The 16,305-nt window shown below is 45.3% G+C and overlaps 1 protein-coding gene across 1 annotated transcript in view; it reads left to right on the forward strand.

Moving 5' to 3' along the window:
• Positions 1-16,305, forward strand: part of LOC309555844 (complement C3-like) — a 362,933-nt gene that overhangs the window by 204,056 nt on the left and 142,572 nt on the right. Inside the window, exon 19 of the mRNA XM_082258010.1 lies at positions 2,040-2,125. Within this exon, the coding sequence (XP_082114136.1) occupies positions 2,040-2,125 (86 nt within the window). The remainder of the gene's footprint in view (positions 1-2,039; positions 2,126-16,305) is intronic.

Consider the following 16,305-nt stretch of genomic DNA (forward strand, 5'->3'; position numbering starts at 1 on the left):
AACAATATTCTGATGTATTGCCTTAGATTACTACACTTTAGAAGTCACTGTTGTTCATTAAAGAGTCAGATTAATGCAGCGCCAGAGGGGATAATAAAAATCAACTGTAAAACATGCCTATAAAGCAGTGAACATATCAATAAATAAATACCAAAAATTGTGGTGACTATACACAGTGAATATATCAATAAATAAAGTGCCAGTGCTATCAAAAAATAAAGTGATAGTGATTCGATAATCACACAATAGACTTCCAATCAATAGTGAATAATATTATAAATAATTATGTGCCAATCACTATTCAATATTCTTATTCTTATTATTCACTATTAATTATAATATTCTTATTATTCACTATTGATTGGAAGTCTATTGTGTGATTATCGAATCACTATCACTTTATTTTTTGATAGCACTGGCACTTTATTGCTATATTCACTGTGTATAATCACCAGAATTTTTGGTATTTATTTATTGATATGTTCACTGCTTTATAGGCATTTTTTTACAGTTGATTTTTATTATCCCCTCTGGCGCTGCATTCATCTGACTGTTTATATCTATTCGTGTTATGTGGAAACACTGAATGTATGCTGCCATTGGGGTTGGAATTCATTTAAATTGAGGTGGTTTTGGTTGCGCTGATTTTGTTTACACTTTTTTACTGTTGTTCATTGTACACAATTTTATTGCAGAAAGGAGATAGCACCATATTTTAATCTATGGGCTCTGCAAGTACTAGGACAAAAAAGGAAAATGATTCGGCCTTGATATAATTCACATGCAAATAAATTAACAGACCTATGAAATGAGACAAACAGAAATAAGCAAAGTACAGTAGTCCACAACAATACTAAACACACCCCAGCATTTGTGTTCAGTGTACATACTCCTCTCCTGCACATAATTTGCCCCCATAAAAATCTCTGCATGCCTATCCTGCACATACTGCCCTCTGTCATACCCACCGCACTACCCTTCCAGCACATACTGCCCTCTCTCATACCCACCGCACTACCCTTCCAGCACATACTGCCCTCTGTCATACCCACCGCACTACCCTTCCAGCACATACTGCCTTCTGTCATACCCACCGAACTATCCTTCCAGCACATACTGCCCTCTGTCATACCCACCGCACTACCCCTCCAGCACATACTGCCCTCTGTCATACCCACCGCACTACCCTTCCAGCACATACTGCCTTCTGTCATACCCACCGCACTACCCCTCCAGCACATACTGCCCTCTGTCATACCCACCGCACTACCCTTGCAGCACATACTGCCTTCTGTCATACCCACCGCACTACCCTTCCAGCACATACTGCCCTCTGTCATACCCACCGCACTACCCTTCCAGCACATACTGCCTTCTGTCATACCCACCGAACTATCCTTCCAGCACATACTGCCCTCTGTCATACCCACCGCACTACCCCTCCAGCACATACTGCCCTCTGTCATACCCACCGCACTACCCTTGCAGCACATACTGCCTTCTGTCATACCCACCGCACTACCCTTCCAGCACATACTGCCCTCTGTCATACCCACCGCACTACCCTTCCAGCACATACTGTTCTCTGTCATACCCACCGCACTACCCTTCCAGCACATACTGCCCTCTGTCATACCCATCGCACTACCCTTCCAGCACATACTGCCCTTTGTCATACCCACCGCACTACCCTTCCAGCACATACTGCCCTCTGTCATAACCACCGCACTACCTTTCCAACACATATTGCCCTCTGTCATACCCACTGCACTACCCTTCCAGCACATACTGCCCTCTGTCATACCCACCGCACTACCCTTCCAGCATATACTGCCCTCTGTCATATCCGCTGCACTACCCTTCCAGCACATACTGCGCTCTGTCATACCCTCTCTACTAATCTCCTAAACATTCTTTTCCATTTTAAAGAAGGTACACTATTGCTAGTTTGAAAATGAAATATAAAGAAACATGTGGTTTATATTTTCTGGCCTTTATGGGCCCATGTTAACCTAATCTTGAAATGTGTCACTTTCTAGGGTTGTCACTATGCCTTTAACACTCAACCTACCAAGCTCTGTCACCACATGGATAGTACAAGCAGTCAGTATCAAGGAAAATCAAGGTAAGGGGAAATAAATAGCCATTTTATATATACATCATGTAACTTGGAAATGTCACAGATACTCCTAAAAGCAGACTTATTGAACATAAAATATTTTCTTAACCAGTACCTTCCCAGCCTATAGACAAAGGGCGGCTGGGCGGACATTCACCGTTCTGGGTTGACATCATATGACGGCAGGAATGCGCCTCCACCAGACACAGCGGATGACTGAGCAGTGTACGGCTTCTGCTGGCACCATGCTGTGACAATTGTATACAATGAATGGCTTTGATCTATGCCATTCATTAAGTACCATTGTGTTGTTCTATGTGATTGGTCACAGGGATCACATGGTATAGACAGGGCCAATCACAGCCCATCTGTACCATGTGATTAGCTGTGGTCAATCACAGTTATTCACCACAATATACACTGAATATATTTGTAAAACTCACTGGTATAAGCAAAAAAAAAAACCATCCTGATCACTTCCCTAGCCACTTCAGCTCCATAAGGTTTTAACCCCTTAATGACCAGGCCATTTTTGCGAATTTGGCACTGCGTTACTTTACCAAAAAATTGCACGGTCCTGCAACGTGTACCCAAATACAATTGATGTCCTTTTTCCCCACAAATAGAGCTTTCTTTTGGTGGTATTTGATCACCTTTGCGGTTTTTAGATTTTGCGCTATAAACAAAAAAAGAGTGTACATTTTGAAAAAAAAAACACAATATTTTTTACTTTCTGCTATAAAACATTCCCAATATAAAAATTTAAAAAATCACATTTTTTTTATCAGTTTAGACCAATTTGTATTCTGCTACATATGTTTGGTAAAAAAAAATCCCAAAAATCATAATTTAATTGGTTTGCGCAAAAGTTATAGTTTTTACAAACTACGGGATAGATTTTAGGACTATTTATTTTGTTAGTAATGGGGGCGATCAGTGATTTTTAGCTGGACTGCGACATTGCAGCGGACAGATCGGACCCCTAACTAACATTTTTGACACTTTTTGGGGACCAGTGACATTAATACAGTAAATGATATGCACTGTTACTGTGTAAATAACACTGGCAGGGAAGGGGTTAACACTGGGGGTGATCAAAGGGGGTTAATGTATGCCTAACTGTGCTTACTCACTGTGGTGACAGACACAGAGAGATCGGGGTTTCAGCTTAGCCGAAACTCCTGATTCCTCTCTGCCTGTGTGACAGAAGACCCACCTGCTTTGTTTACATAAGCAGGCGGGTCTCCTGCCAGTTTCTTTGACGATTGTGGGAGGCCGGCGGCGATTGCAGGCTGCCTCCCACTGTGTCTAAGACCGCGTGTACAAAATCACATAGATCTATGTAATTTTGCTCAGCTGAGCCGCCCTACCACAGTAAATCTGCGTGAGGTGGTCGGCAAGTGGTTAAAGAAGTGCGGTATTACTATGGTAACACTGTATTACTCTGGTCACAGTGTGGTAAGAAAAAAAATCGTAATAACAAAAATATTATTACTTTTTTTACATATGGTCACCAGTCAGTGTCCCTGATCAGAGCCACACCAGTTATATGACGACACTGTACTAAACTGGTGACAGTATGTAATATATAAAAACCAAAAAAAAATATTTTTTAAAAATGTCTTAATTTTCCAAAAAATTGTGACAAAAAAATTACAACTTAAAAAGTCACCATGCCCCTTATGAAATACCTTGGGCTGTCTACTTTTCAAAAAGGGGTCATATTTGTACTGTCCTGACATTTTAAGGTCTCAAGAAATAGATATCAGGATTTTTCAAGTTTTAGATAAATATACCATAGTTTGTGGCCTCTATAACTTTCTTGCAGGCTAAGTAATAAACACAGATTTGTGAAATTTTCACCAAAGAAATGTAGCAGAATACAGTTTGGCCTATATGCAGAATGATTATTTATTTGTACAATTGTAAACCAGGAACAAAGAAAAACACATTTTTTTTCAAGTTTTTCCGTTTATTTAGCAAAAATTAAAAAACCCACTGGTTATTAACCACCTAACCTCTGGAAGATTTATTCCCCTTCATGACCAGGCTATTTTTTACAATACGACGCTGCGTTACCTTTTTCCCACAAATAGAGCTTCTTTTGGTGGTATTTGATCAGCACTGTGTTTTTTTATTTTTATAAAAACCGACAATTTAACCGCTTGCCGACCGCCGCACGACTATATACTGCGGCGGTCAGCCCCTCACAGGCAGAGTGACGTATCGGTACGTCACTAGCCTGGGAGGGTCTGGGGAGCGAGCGCGCGCCGCCGTCGGCGCGCTCCCGCGCGGTCATGGACCCCCCCGCGCGTGTGACCGGCGGACCCGATGTCCGCCGGCCACTCTGTGATCGGCGGGGGAGAGGGAGAAAGTCAGGCAGCTTGTGTAAACAAGCTGCCTGTCATTCTCCTCGGTGTAAAGACACTGATCACACGGATCTACTATGTAGATCCGTTGATCAGTGTCCTTACAGCTCAAGCCACAGCCAATCACAGTAGAAAGCACGCCCCTAGGGATACACACAGCCCCTCCCTCCCAAATAAAGTTAACCCCTTCACTACCAGTGTATTTTTACAGTAACAGTGCATATGTATAGCACTGATTACTGTAGAAATGTCACTGGCAACCCCAAAAGTGTCAAAAATGTCAGTCAAGGGTCCGATCTGTCCGCTCCAATGTCGCAGTCCCGCAAAAAATATCGCAGATCGCCACCATTACGCGTTAAAAAAAAAAACAACAAAAATGACAAAAATCTTTCCCTTTGTTAGTAAACGCGATAACTTTTGCGCAAACCAATCAAAATACGCTTTTTGTGATTTTTTTTTACCAAACATAGGTAGCATAAAACAAATTGGCCGAAAATGTTAAAAAATTTTGATTTTTACATTTTTTTGGGGGGGAATTTCATATAAAAAAATGTGAAAAATATTGCTATTTTTGCAAAATTGACGCTCTTTTTTTGTTTATAGCGCATGATCAAAAAATCGCACAGGTGATCAAATACCACCAAAAGAAAGCTCTGTTTATGGGAAAAAAAGGACGCCAAATTCATTTAGGTACAGCGTCGCACGACTGCGCAATTGTCCGTTAAAGTCACGCAGTGCCGAATCGCAAAATACCCCCTGGTCGTTTAGCAGCCAAATCCTCCGGGGCTTAAGTGGTTAAAAAAAAACAATATTTTTTACTTTCTGCTAAAAAATATATCCAATAAAAAAATAAAAATAAAATGTCTTCATAAATTTAGTCCAATTTGTATTCTGGTACATATTTTTGGTAAAAAAAATCCCAATAGCATATATTGATTAGTTTGCTCAAAAGTTATAGTGTCTACAAACTATGGGAAATATACTAGAATTTCTATTTATTTATTTTTTATACTAGTAATGGCAGTGATCATCAACTTATAGCAGGACTTGCGGTGGACAATCGGACACTAACGGACACTTTTGACACTTTTGAAGGGACCAGTGACGCTAATACAGGGAGCAGTGTTAAAATCATGCACTGTCACTGTACTAATGACACTGGCTGGGAAGGGGTTAAACCTCTAGTGTGATCAAAGGGTTAACTGTGTGCCTAACCAGTGTTTTTGTAATGTGTGTGCTTCTTTTGGTTGCAGGGACATAAAATGCATCCTTTCCTAACTGTCAGAATTGAGCTCTGCCTTGTTTACATAGGCAGAGCCCTATTCTGTGTCTCTGCCCTACTTTCCGCGGGTGCCGGTTGACATCCAGTTCCCGACACCTGCAGATCATATTCTGCAGTGGGTTATCACAGCAGAAGCGTCCTTCCAGCGGTGCACGCGTCCCCTGTAGGCGGAAGTACAGAATCACGTATATATACATGATTCTGCACAGGAAAGCTGTCCTGTAGCAGTAAATCTGCTTTGGGGTGGTCAGTAAGTAGTTTTAAATACCACCCAAAAAAAGCTTTTTACCCATATGATAAAAATGTCATATGGGTACAATATTGCATGGCTGTGCAACTGTTACTCAAAGTGTGACAGTCCTCAAAAATGAAAATTGGCCTGGCCAGGAAGGGGGTGAAAGTGCCCTGTATAGAAATGGTTAAAAAAAGACCACTTTCTGAAAAATCAAATAGAATTCTAATTACTGAAATTATATAATTTAGTATAATTTGTGATTTTATTTACATGCAAACCAAAAGATTCTGCAGTGGCAGTGATAGGCGTTGGGACAAACTATAAGACTGCCCAGGGTACTTGAACAATTGAAGCAACTGTTTTTTGTAAATATAATTTTAAAAAAATTGTCACCTTGAGAAAACTTAATTTTGTCCCTCCATGTATGTAATGGATTATGTTGGATTAGGTGTGATTCCAAAATGGCAATATTTTGGAGTGAATATAGAGATTCATGGCAGTTTATCATGCTGGAGATGGGTCCATGAAGGACAGTGATCAAGCTTCACAGCTTAACTGCTGAGCTGACAGTAAGGGCCTAATTCACTATAAGTTTGGAGTACAGCTGCTCACTTTTCCAGAAATAACTCCAGCCTAAACTCATTAGCATCCTAATTAGGTAAGTGGCTGTAGTTAAACCTTCAACTAGGTGCTTTAGTGAATTTGGAGTTGGAGTTAACTAAGATTGAATTAGGGTTTGGAGTTAACCAAATTCCCTTTGTGTTTTTCATAAAAGGAAATTTGTCTATTCTGAATCACTATTACACAGCAATGTCATCTATTATGGTTTATTTTAATTTTAAGGTAAAGTTATGTATCTTATGTGTTTTAACCTTTAGATTTACTAATAGCAGACTACACAGCTGTCTAATTAGCAATCTTCATTCTTTATTCATCTGAAACTTTCAGGCATTTCTGATTGTATTCAGCACTTTGGTGTAGTGGGCTATGCTCATAGACAAAGATTGCTAGGTCATGAGTTCAAGGCCCAACCATGATAACACCCTGTGTGCTCACAGTTGTGTGTCATTATTTGTTTTGGCCACATAGTAATACATTGGCTACATCACCTAAAATTGCATGTCAATGGCCATGTATATTCAAGAAACAGACATGCATATGTGCAGGGTGCAATTATGCATTTGCCAAGTTTCAGTATTTATTTACAGTTGTCTAAAATTTAATAGGGCACACTTGGGATTTGAACTCATGCTCGCAGTGTTTATAGACAGGAACACTAACCACTAAACCATTGAGCTGAGCATGATTACCCATGGTATGGATTACCCATATCACTCCGCAGCGGTATTAAAGGGCCAGTACCTTTTCTTGCACTGTTTTTTTTTTTTTTCTAACTTGGGCAATGGATTCTCAGGACAACAAATTTCCTCCAGCTCTGGTGGGGGACCCCAGTCCTGCTGGGGCCCCTGTTATACCTGACTTGGCTGCCGTAGTGGCATCTTTAGTGTCCAAAATGGAGGTGCTGATGGCTGAACGTGCTGCTAGGAAAAGACCCAGGTTGTCTATCTCCTCTGATTCAGATGGTGATGTGGCTGCGGTGGCGGGCGTGCCCTTTTCAGGGTCTCGCTCATCCTTGGACCTTCTGGGGTGGAGGGGGTTGATGTTTCTCCCCCGGGGTCGCCTGAAGAACGCGCGACCATGGATGAGTTGATTGTTTCTGTAAAATAAACACTACACTTGGAGGATGAGCCCAGTCCTCCGGGCATTGTGTCCTCTTTTGGTACACATAGGACCCGCAAGTCGGCGCAGGTTTTTCCCTGCCCCGCTGAGTTTCATTACACTGTAAGTGAACTGTGGCGCACTTTAAAACGTCCATTCATAGTTCCTAGTCGGTTTAAACTGCTTTATCCCTTTGCGCCGGCTACGGAATCGCGCTACGGATCACACTGTGGCCGTCTTAAACAAGGCTAACTTGATTCCTACTGAGGAGACCCCGATTTTTCGGGATCCCACGGACAGAAGGTTGGAGTCTCTAGCCCGCCATTCCTACACGGTGGCGGGTTCCTTGCTCAAACCTGTTTTCGCGTCCGTCCTGGTGGCTCAGGCGGTGGCTGATTGGACTAAGGTGCTTAGATGCAACCTCGCGTCTGATTCTGCCCCCCCCCCCCCTGCCACGCTGGCTATGGTGGATCAAATTCACCAAGGAGTCATGTATTTGTGCGATGCGGCCTTAAATGAGGCCCCTTTGGTAGCACGCCTATCTAGTGTTGCGGTGCTTAACCGTCGACTGATCTGGCTGAAGAGCTGGTCGGCTGACCAGACATCACGGAAGACTGTTGCTGATTTTCCTTATGCAGGTTCTCGCCTTTTTGGCGAGGCCTTGGATACCTCGGTAAAGGGTGTCACGGGAGGCAAGAGCACCATGCTGCCCCAGAACCCCAAGCACAAGTCCTTTCGTGGCAAGCGGGGTTCCACCTCTCGACCCAATCAAGGGTCCTTTCGTGGCTTTCGGAATCAAACCAAGGGCAAGCCCTTCAAGGGCCAAGGTAGCCAGAAGAAGCCCTGGGCGGGCAAGCAAAAGTCCGGCAATGCCGGTACGGCGGGTCAATCCGCCTCTGCCTGAAGGGGCACCCTCACCCATTTCAGGGGTGGGGGGACGTTTGCGCGGTTTCCTCCAACCTTGGCTGCTCCGAATTCTGGACAGGTGAGTTCAGGAAATCATTCGATCAGGATACAAGATCGAATTCCTTTCCTGGCCGACGGACAGGTTTTTTCCCTCAAATCTTCATTTGACCCCGGGGGGCCTGCAGGACCTGCATCAAGCGGTGCAGGACCTCCTTGCCCAGGGGGTGATTGTCCCGGTGCCTCATCGGGACTGGTTTCGGGTGTTTTATTCCAATCTGTTCACTGTGCCCAGAAAGGAGGGCAAGGTACGTCCTATTCTTGACCTAAAAGCGCTGAACCGCTTCGTGCGCGTTCGGAAGTTCCGTATGAAATCTCTCCGTTCGGTGGTGGCCTCCCTGAGCCCAGGAGAATTCTTGGCCTCTATAGACCTGAAGGATGCGTACCTGCACATCCCCATTTTTGAGGGTCACCAGAGGTACCTTCGTTTCGCAATCGCAGAGGACCACTATCAGCTTTTAGCGTTGCCTTTCGGTCTCGCTTAGGCTCCAAGGGTCTTTACCAAAGTGTTGGCGCCTGTTCTGGGCCTGCTAAGGGCACAGGGCATTGCGGTCATGGGGTATCTGGACGATCTCCTCTTTAGATCGAGTGTCAGCCAGAACCTACTGCGCGATCTGTCCACCACGGTACAGACGCTCAAGGAGTTCGGATGGACCATCAACGTGCAGAAGTCAACCTTGTCTCCTTCGGTTCGTCTTCCCTATCTGGGAATGATCCTGGACTCTGCTCAGGCAAAGGTGTTCTTGCCGGAGGACAAGCTCCGGACCCTGCAGGACGAGATCAGGTCCCTCAGGGACAATCCGTCTTCATCGCTCAGGACCTGCATGCGGTCCCTGGGGTTGATGGTATCAGCCTTCGAGGCGATACCCTTTGCTCAGTTTCACACACGGTCTCTTCAAGCGGAGATCGTGGCCAGGTGGGACCGACTACCTCAGTCCTCGGATCTGAGTGTCTCATTGAGTTGCCATACCAGAATAGATCTTCTGTGGTGGCTCCAGTCCCCGGCAGTGTCGGAAGGCAAATCTTTCCGTCCATTACTGTGGACGGTGATTACCACGGATGCCAGCCTGTCGGGCTGGGGTGGAGTCCTGGGCAACCTGTCTGCCCAGGGCACTTGGTCGGGGGAGGAATCCTCCCTTCCGATCAATGTGTTGGAATTGAGAGCGATAAAACTTTGTCTATTCCAGTGGTCGGATCGACTTCGGGGCTGTCCTGTTCGGGTACAGATGGACAATGCTACCACGGTGGCTTACATCAACCACCAAGGGGGCACCAGGAGTGCCCGGGCGGCCCGGGAGGTGACCGACATTCTGTCTTGGGCCGAGACTCATGTCCCGGGGATTTCAGCAGTTCACATTCCGGGTGTGGAGAATTGGCAGGCCGACTATCTGAGCCGCCAGACCCTGGACCAGGGGGAATGGTCCCTGCACCCGGAGGTTTTCCAAAGGCTTTGTGCGAACTGGGGATCCCCGGACGTGGATCTGTTCGCGTCTCGGCTAAACCACAAGGTCGAAAGGTTCGTGGCAAGAACGTGCGATCCTCTGGCAGACGCCTCGGATGCGTTGGTGGCCCCTTGGCCTCAGTATCGTCTGATATATGCCTTTCCTCCGATTCAGTTGTTGTCCAGGTTCCTTCGCAGGTTAGCCTCGGAACCGCACCTGGTGATTCTGGTAGCACCGGACTGGCCACACCGGTCCTGGTACGCCAACGTTGTTCACCTGGCAGTGGTGCCTCCTTGGCGGCTGCCAATGCGGGAAGATCTACTGTCTCAGGGACCGATCTTCCATCCTGCTTTACAGTTGCTGGCTTTAATGGCCTGGCTGTTGAGACCCAGGTCCTGAGAGACAGGGGTCTCTCCCCTGAGGTCATTCCTACTCTAATCAAGGCTAGGAAATCCTCATCTGATAAAATCTATTACCGTACCTGGAAAGCTTACTTCGCCTGGTGTGAGTCCAGGGGGTTCTCCCCTCGCTCATACTCAGTGTCGAGAGTGTTGGCTTTCCTCCAGTCTGGGATGGACCAGCGCCTAGCACTGGCCACAATAAAGGTCCAGGTGTCTGCACTGGCTATTCTTTTCCAATGCCCTGTGGCGTCTCATTACTTAATACGCACCTTCATTCAAGGTGTACGACATTTGGCTCCTCCCAGGAGGGAGCCTTTACCTCCATGGGATTCGAACTTGGTTCTGTCCGTGTTACAGCATGCTCCCTTTGAAAACATCCGGGAGATATCGTTGCCTCTGCTGTCTAAGAAGGTTGCCTTTTTGGTGGCGATCAGAGTGTCGGAACTGGTGGCGTTGTCTTGCCGCTCTCCTTACTTGGTAATTCACAAGGATAAGGTGGTCTTGCGACCTCATTCGTCTTTTCTTCCTAAGGTGGTCTCTGAGTTCCACCTTAATGAGGACATTGTCCTGCCTTCGCTTTGTACGAAGCCTAAGCATCCTAAGGAGGTTGCTTTGCATTCCTTGGATGTTGTCATGGCGATCAGGGTTTACCTGTCATCTACGGAGTCCTTTCGGAAGACGGATTCCCTCTTTGTCCTTCCTGAGGGACCTCGGAAGGGCATGGCTGCGTCTGCAGCGACCATTGCCAAATGGATCAGACAGACCATTGAACAGGCTTATGCCTTGAAGGAACGGGTTCCACTCTTCCCTGTTAAGGCGCACTCTACCAGATCTTTGAGTGCGTCCTGGGCCTATTGGCATCGTGCCTCGGTGGCCCAGGTGTGCAAGGCTGCGACTTGGTCGTCGGTGCACACCTTTTCCGAATTCTATAATGTGGATGTTCTATAATGTGGATGTTCTGGCAGCAGCTGATGCCTCCTTTGGCCGCAAAGTTCTCGGTGCGGCAGTGCCATAGGGGACCCTTGTTTTTTTGTGGGTCTCTGGCTGTTGGGGTTGTTTATACCCTGGGTTATTTGCTTTCCTGGGCTGTTGCTCCTGTTGAGCCTTGTTTTCTGTTGCCCAGAAGGTTCTCTTACTGTGCGTGTAAGGTTCCTTTCTCTGATGTGGGTACTGCGTTGCCTTTTCTACGGTTTCGTCTCCCACCCCTCATGTCTACACTGCTTTGGGACATCCCAATAGTAATGACTTTAAAGGAGGCGGCGACTGTCGGAGGACGTAAGAGAAAACTGAATTTTTGTAAAATCTTACCTGTAAAATTCCTTTCTCTGAGTCCTCCGACAGTCGCCGCCCCCCCTGCCCCTCTTTTGGGGTTGTTTTCTTGTTTACCTACTATTCTACCAAACTGAGTTGGGAGTGTCACTGCAGGGGGCTATTGACCAGTGGGACAGCCCCCATGGGTGTGTCTATGCAAATGCTTTCGTTCTTTTGACTAAGTCTTATGCCTAGCTACTCCTGCGGAGCGGAAGTCAATACCCAATAGTGATGACTGGCGGTGACTGTCGGAGGACTCAGAGAAAGGAATTTTACAGGTAAGATTTTACAAAAATTATGTTTTTTTTGTGATTCATAAATATATATATATATATACATACATAGATATGTGCATTTCTCTCATTCGCGCCAGAATAGCACCGTTTTACCGCGAATTTGTGGCGGTATTTGCCGCAAATTCACTATAACTCCCACTAACATTTTCAAAAACGTTATTTTTAGCCTAATTTTTGTCATGGAGCATGGGCTATCTGCCAGAAATTGACTCTGGAGCTATTTTTGCGTTTTACACTTTTATTAATATCTTTTTTTTTTACTTAACTTTTTCACACAGTTTAAAAGCAGTTTAGCTCAAAATCATATAACACATCTTTCCCACACATTTTTTATTTTTTTCCTGCCATATGTTGTGATTTTGAAAAAATTAGTCCACCTTTTAGCTGGACTGTTTTTAAGTCCAGTCCTGACGTTATTTGATCTTAGTGAATTTGACACTGCTCATAGCGTTTCTGATGCATTTGCACCTAAAATTAGTCAAAATTGAGGTAAAATAGAACAAAATCAGCGTTGGAGGTACAGTGAATTTGGCCCTAAGCCTCGGTTCACACTGGGGCAGCTTCAAAGTTGCCCGACTCTGAAGCTGCCCCCCTATAGTGCGACTTAATCGCGGCTTGCAAAGAACTAGATAGAAGTCAATGCAAGCCACTCCGAAGTTGCTCCAAAGTAGTGCAGAAACACGAGTCGCTCTGATTAGACCAGTTCCATTGCACTGAATGGAGCGCGACTTGCCAGGCAACTAAGTCACCTGACAAGTCGCCCCAGTGTGAACCCAGCCCAAAGCTGGCCATACTCTGTTTGAAATGTGTTCAGTTAAGCAGGGACCACCATAATTTAATTTGGTGTGTGGCCATCCCTCATTTGATTGACTTCTGTTGAAGGTGCATATTGGAAAATCTTTCTCACAGTGGCGAGTTCCACTATCAGAAAACAGTGTCCCAGCAGGGGCCATTCCTTCATCCACTGCTGGCTGAACGAAAAAAAAGTTAGCCGTCCATGGCCAACTTAAAGTGGATCTTCACTGCATCTGAGCACCACAAACCAAAAGTACTATTAAATTAAATTGTAATATTCAAAGCAAACTCCCCCATCCAGCCATGTCTCCATGCTTTATTTTGTTGAGAAAAACACCCCAAGCATTTCTGCCCATGACCATCTTGAGTAAGGGCATATGATTCATGTAGCATTTACTTTCTGAACTTCATCTGTTCTTAGCTCATGCATACAGGAGAGTGTTTTTATCTGAGAAAGCCCCATCCTCCTCTCCTCCCTTCCTGAAGACTTCTGGGATATATGACCTCATTTGCCTAGGCAGGAAACCTGGAAGTCACTGAAGAAATGTAAAAAAAAGTTTTTAAAACAAGTAAATATGAAATATTTTGCTATTTACGAATGATAGCAGAATGAGGATTAAAAATAATCAATGTTGATTGGGAGAGTGAAGTTCCACTTGAAGGTGACTGATTTAGCTTTTGTCTCTGGTAGGCACTGCTGTATTTAGGCCTAGGCAAAAAAGCCCCCCCCCCCCGCATGAACCCCCCCCCCCCCCGATCCGCTGCTAAAACCTGTAAGAAATACATGTTCGGCTATTCCCAGGCAGGCGGCGAATGCATGGTGACGTAATTTTTATATGTAAGGCGCCTCAAGGTAAGTGAGACTCCTCCTCCGCAGATGCAGGCGCTGCGGGTATGGTACAGGAGATTCTCCTGTACCATGCTGCCCACAGCCCTGCATCTCCTGTACCATGCTGCCCAATACCCACAGCCCTGCATCTCCTGTACCATGCTGCCCAGTGCCCACAGCCCTGCATCTCCTGTACCATGCTGCCCACAGCCCTGCATCTCCTGTACCATGCTGCCCACAGCCCTGCATCTCCTGTACCATGCTGCTCACAGCCCTGCATCTCCTGTACCATGCTTGTACCATGCCCGCAGCACCGCATCTCCTGTACCATGTCCACAGCCCCTGCACCATGCCCGCAACCCCTGCATCTCCTGTACCATGTCTGCAGCCCCTGCACTATGCCCTCAACCCCTGCATCTCCTGTACCATGTCTGAAGCCCCTGCACTATGCCCGCAACACTTGCATCTCCTGTACCATGTCCGCAGCCCCTGCACTATGCCTGCATCTCCTGTACCATGTCTGCAGCCCCTGCACTATGCCTGCAACCCCTGCATCTCCTGTACCATGTCCACAGCCCCTGCACTATGCCTGCATCTCCTGTACCATGTCTGCAGCCCCTGCACTATACCTGCAACCCCTGCATCTCCTGTACCATGTCAGCAGCCCCTGCACTATGCCTGCATCTCCTGTACCATGTCTGCAGTCCCTGCACCATGCCCGCAACCCCTGCATCTCCTATACCATGTCTGCAGCCCCTGCACTATGCCCACAATCCCATCTCCTGTACCATGTCCGCAGCCCCTGCACTATGCCTGCATCTCCTGTACCATGTCCGCAGCCCCTGCACTATGCCTGCATCTCCTATACCATGTTTGCAGCCCCTGCACTATGCCCATAATCCCTGCATCTCCTGTACCATGTCCACAGCCCCTGCACTATGCCTGCATCTCCTGTACCATGTCCGCAGCCCCTGCACCCTGCCCGCAACCCCTGCATCTCCTGTACCATGCCTGCAGCCCCTGCGCCATGCCCGCAACCTTGGAAGATTTTCCCCCTTAATGACCAGGCCATTTTTGCGATTCAGGACTGCATTACTTTAAAGGACAATTGCACGGTCGTGCGAGACTGTACCATAAAAAAATGAATCTCCTTTTTTCCCATAAATAGAGCTTTCTTTTTGTGGTATTTGATCACCTGTGTGATTTTTATTTATTGTGTTATAAACAAAAAAAGAGCAACAATTTGGGAAAAAAAAATATTGTCTTTTACATTCTGCTATATAACATTCCCCCATAAAAATGAAAAAATCTAATTTTGTCATCCTTTTAGGCCAACTTGTATTCTGCTACATATTTCTGGTAAAAAAAAAAATCCCAATAAGTGTATATTGATTGGTTTGCACAAAAGTTATTGTGTCTACAAACTAGGGAAAGATTTATGTCATTTTTTTTTTTTTTTTTTACTAGTAATAGCGGCAATCTGCGATTTTTAGTAGGACTGCGACATTGCGGCGGACAGATTGGACCCCTAACTTACATTTTTGACACTTTTGGGGGGACCAGTGACATTACTACAGTAATCAGTGCTACAAATATGCACTGTTACTGTAATAATGATACTGGGAGGGAAGGGGTTAACCCGGGGGTGATCAAAGGGTTAAGTGTGAGCATGGGGGGTGTTTTTTAACTGTATGGAGGAGAGGCTTGTAAAATGACCATAGAGACCTGTGTTCCTATAAAGAAGGATCACAGGCGCTCTGTGATCATTTCAGAGAGAATAACGGTCAGCTGTGTTTACAACAGCAGACCGTCGTTCTCTCTCAGCGGGAGCGAACGCAGGTGCCCGGCGGCAATTGCGGCCACTGGCCCCCTGGATTGGCATCCCAGCTGCCTAGTGGGGGCCCCCAGGAGCGCTCCCACGAACCAACGTACCCATACAAAACAACAAAATATACAAGTAGGCACTTTGTACCCACTTACTTTACAATCACTTTAGCATCATTAAACTCCAGGCTAGCAGCCAAATAGATAACATGAGTATGTGAGAAAATTGGGATTATCCTACATGTCAAAGAATTAAAAATTATTTTATGCCAGTCTTGATATCTAAACACTCCTACCAGCAGTAACATATATATAATGGTGAGAAAAAAACAAATTGGGAGCTGCAACAAAACTATAAAAACGTGAACATTGAAAATAACTATACCGTAAAGTATAAAATGCTGCGCTCACCTACTAGTGCACTTAAACTATTAATGTGAATAAACTGTGAATATATGATAAATAACAAAAATCAAAAAATGTATATATACAACAATGTGCAAACACAATATGCAAACAAAATATAGGTGAATATCAAATTAGAGTGAATCGATGGATAAAGTCCCATATACCAGCAATCTGAAAATGAACTCAAAAATTGCTAACAATAAAGTCTCTAAAGGATGACTTTTCACGTGTAATGATTCTTCAGTCCCTTCACCAAATGGACACCCGGTGTATAGGAGCGCTTACCAGAAAGCACCGACCCCTTAATTATAG

This window comes from Pelophylax lessonae (genome assembly GCF_965119305.1).
Source record: "Pelophylax lessonae genome assembly, chromosome: 1".
NCBI lineage: Eukaryota > Metazoa > Chordata > Amphibia > Anura > Ranidae > Pelophylax > Pelophylax lessonae.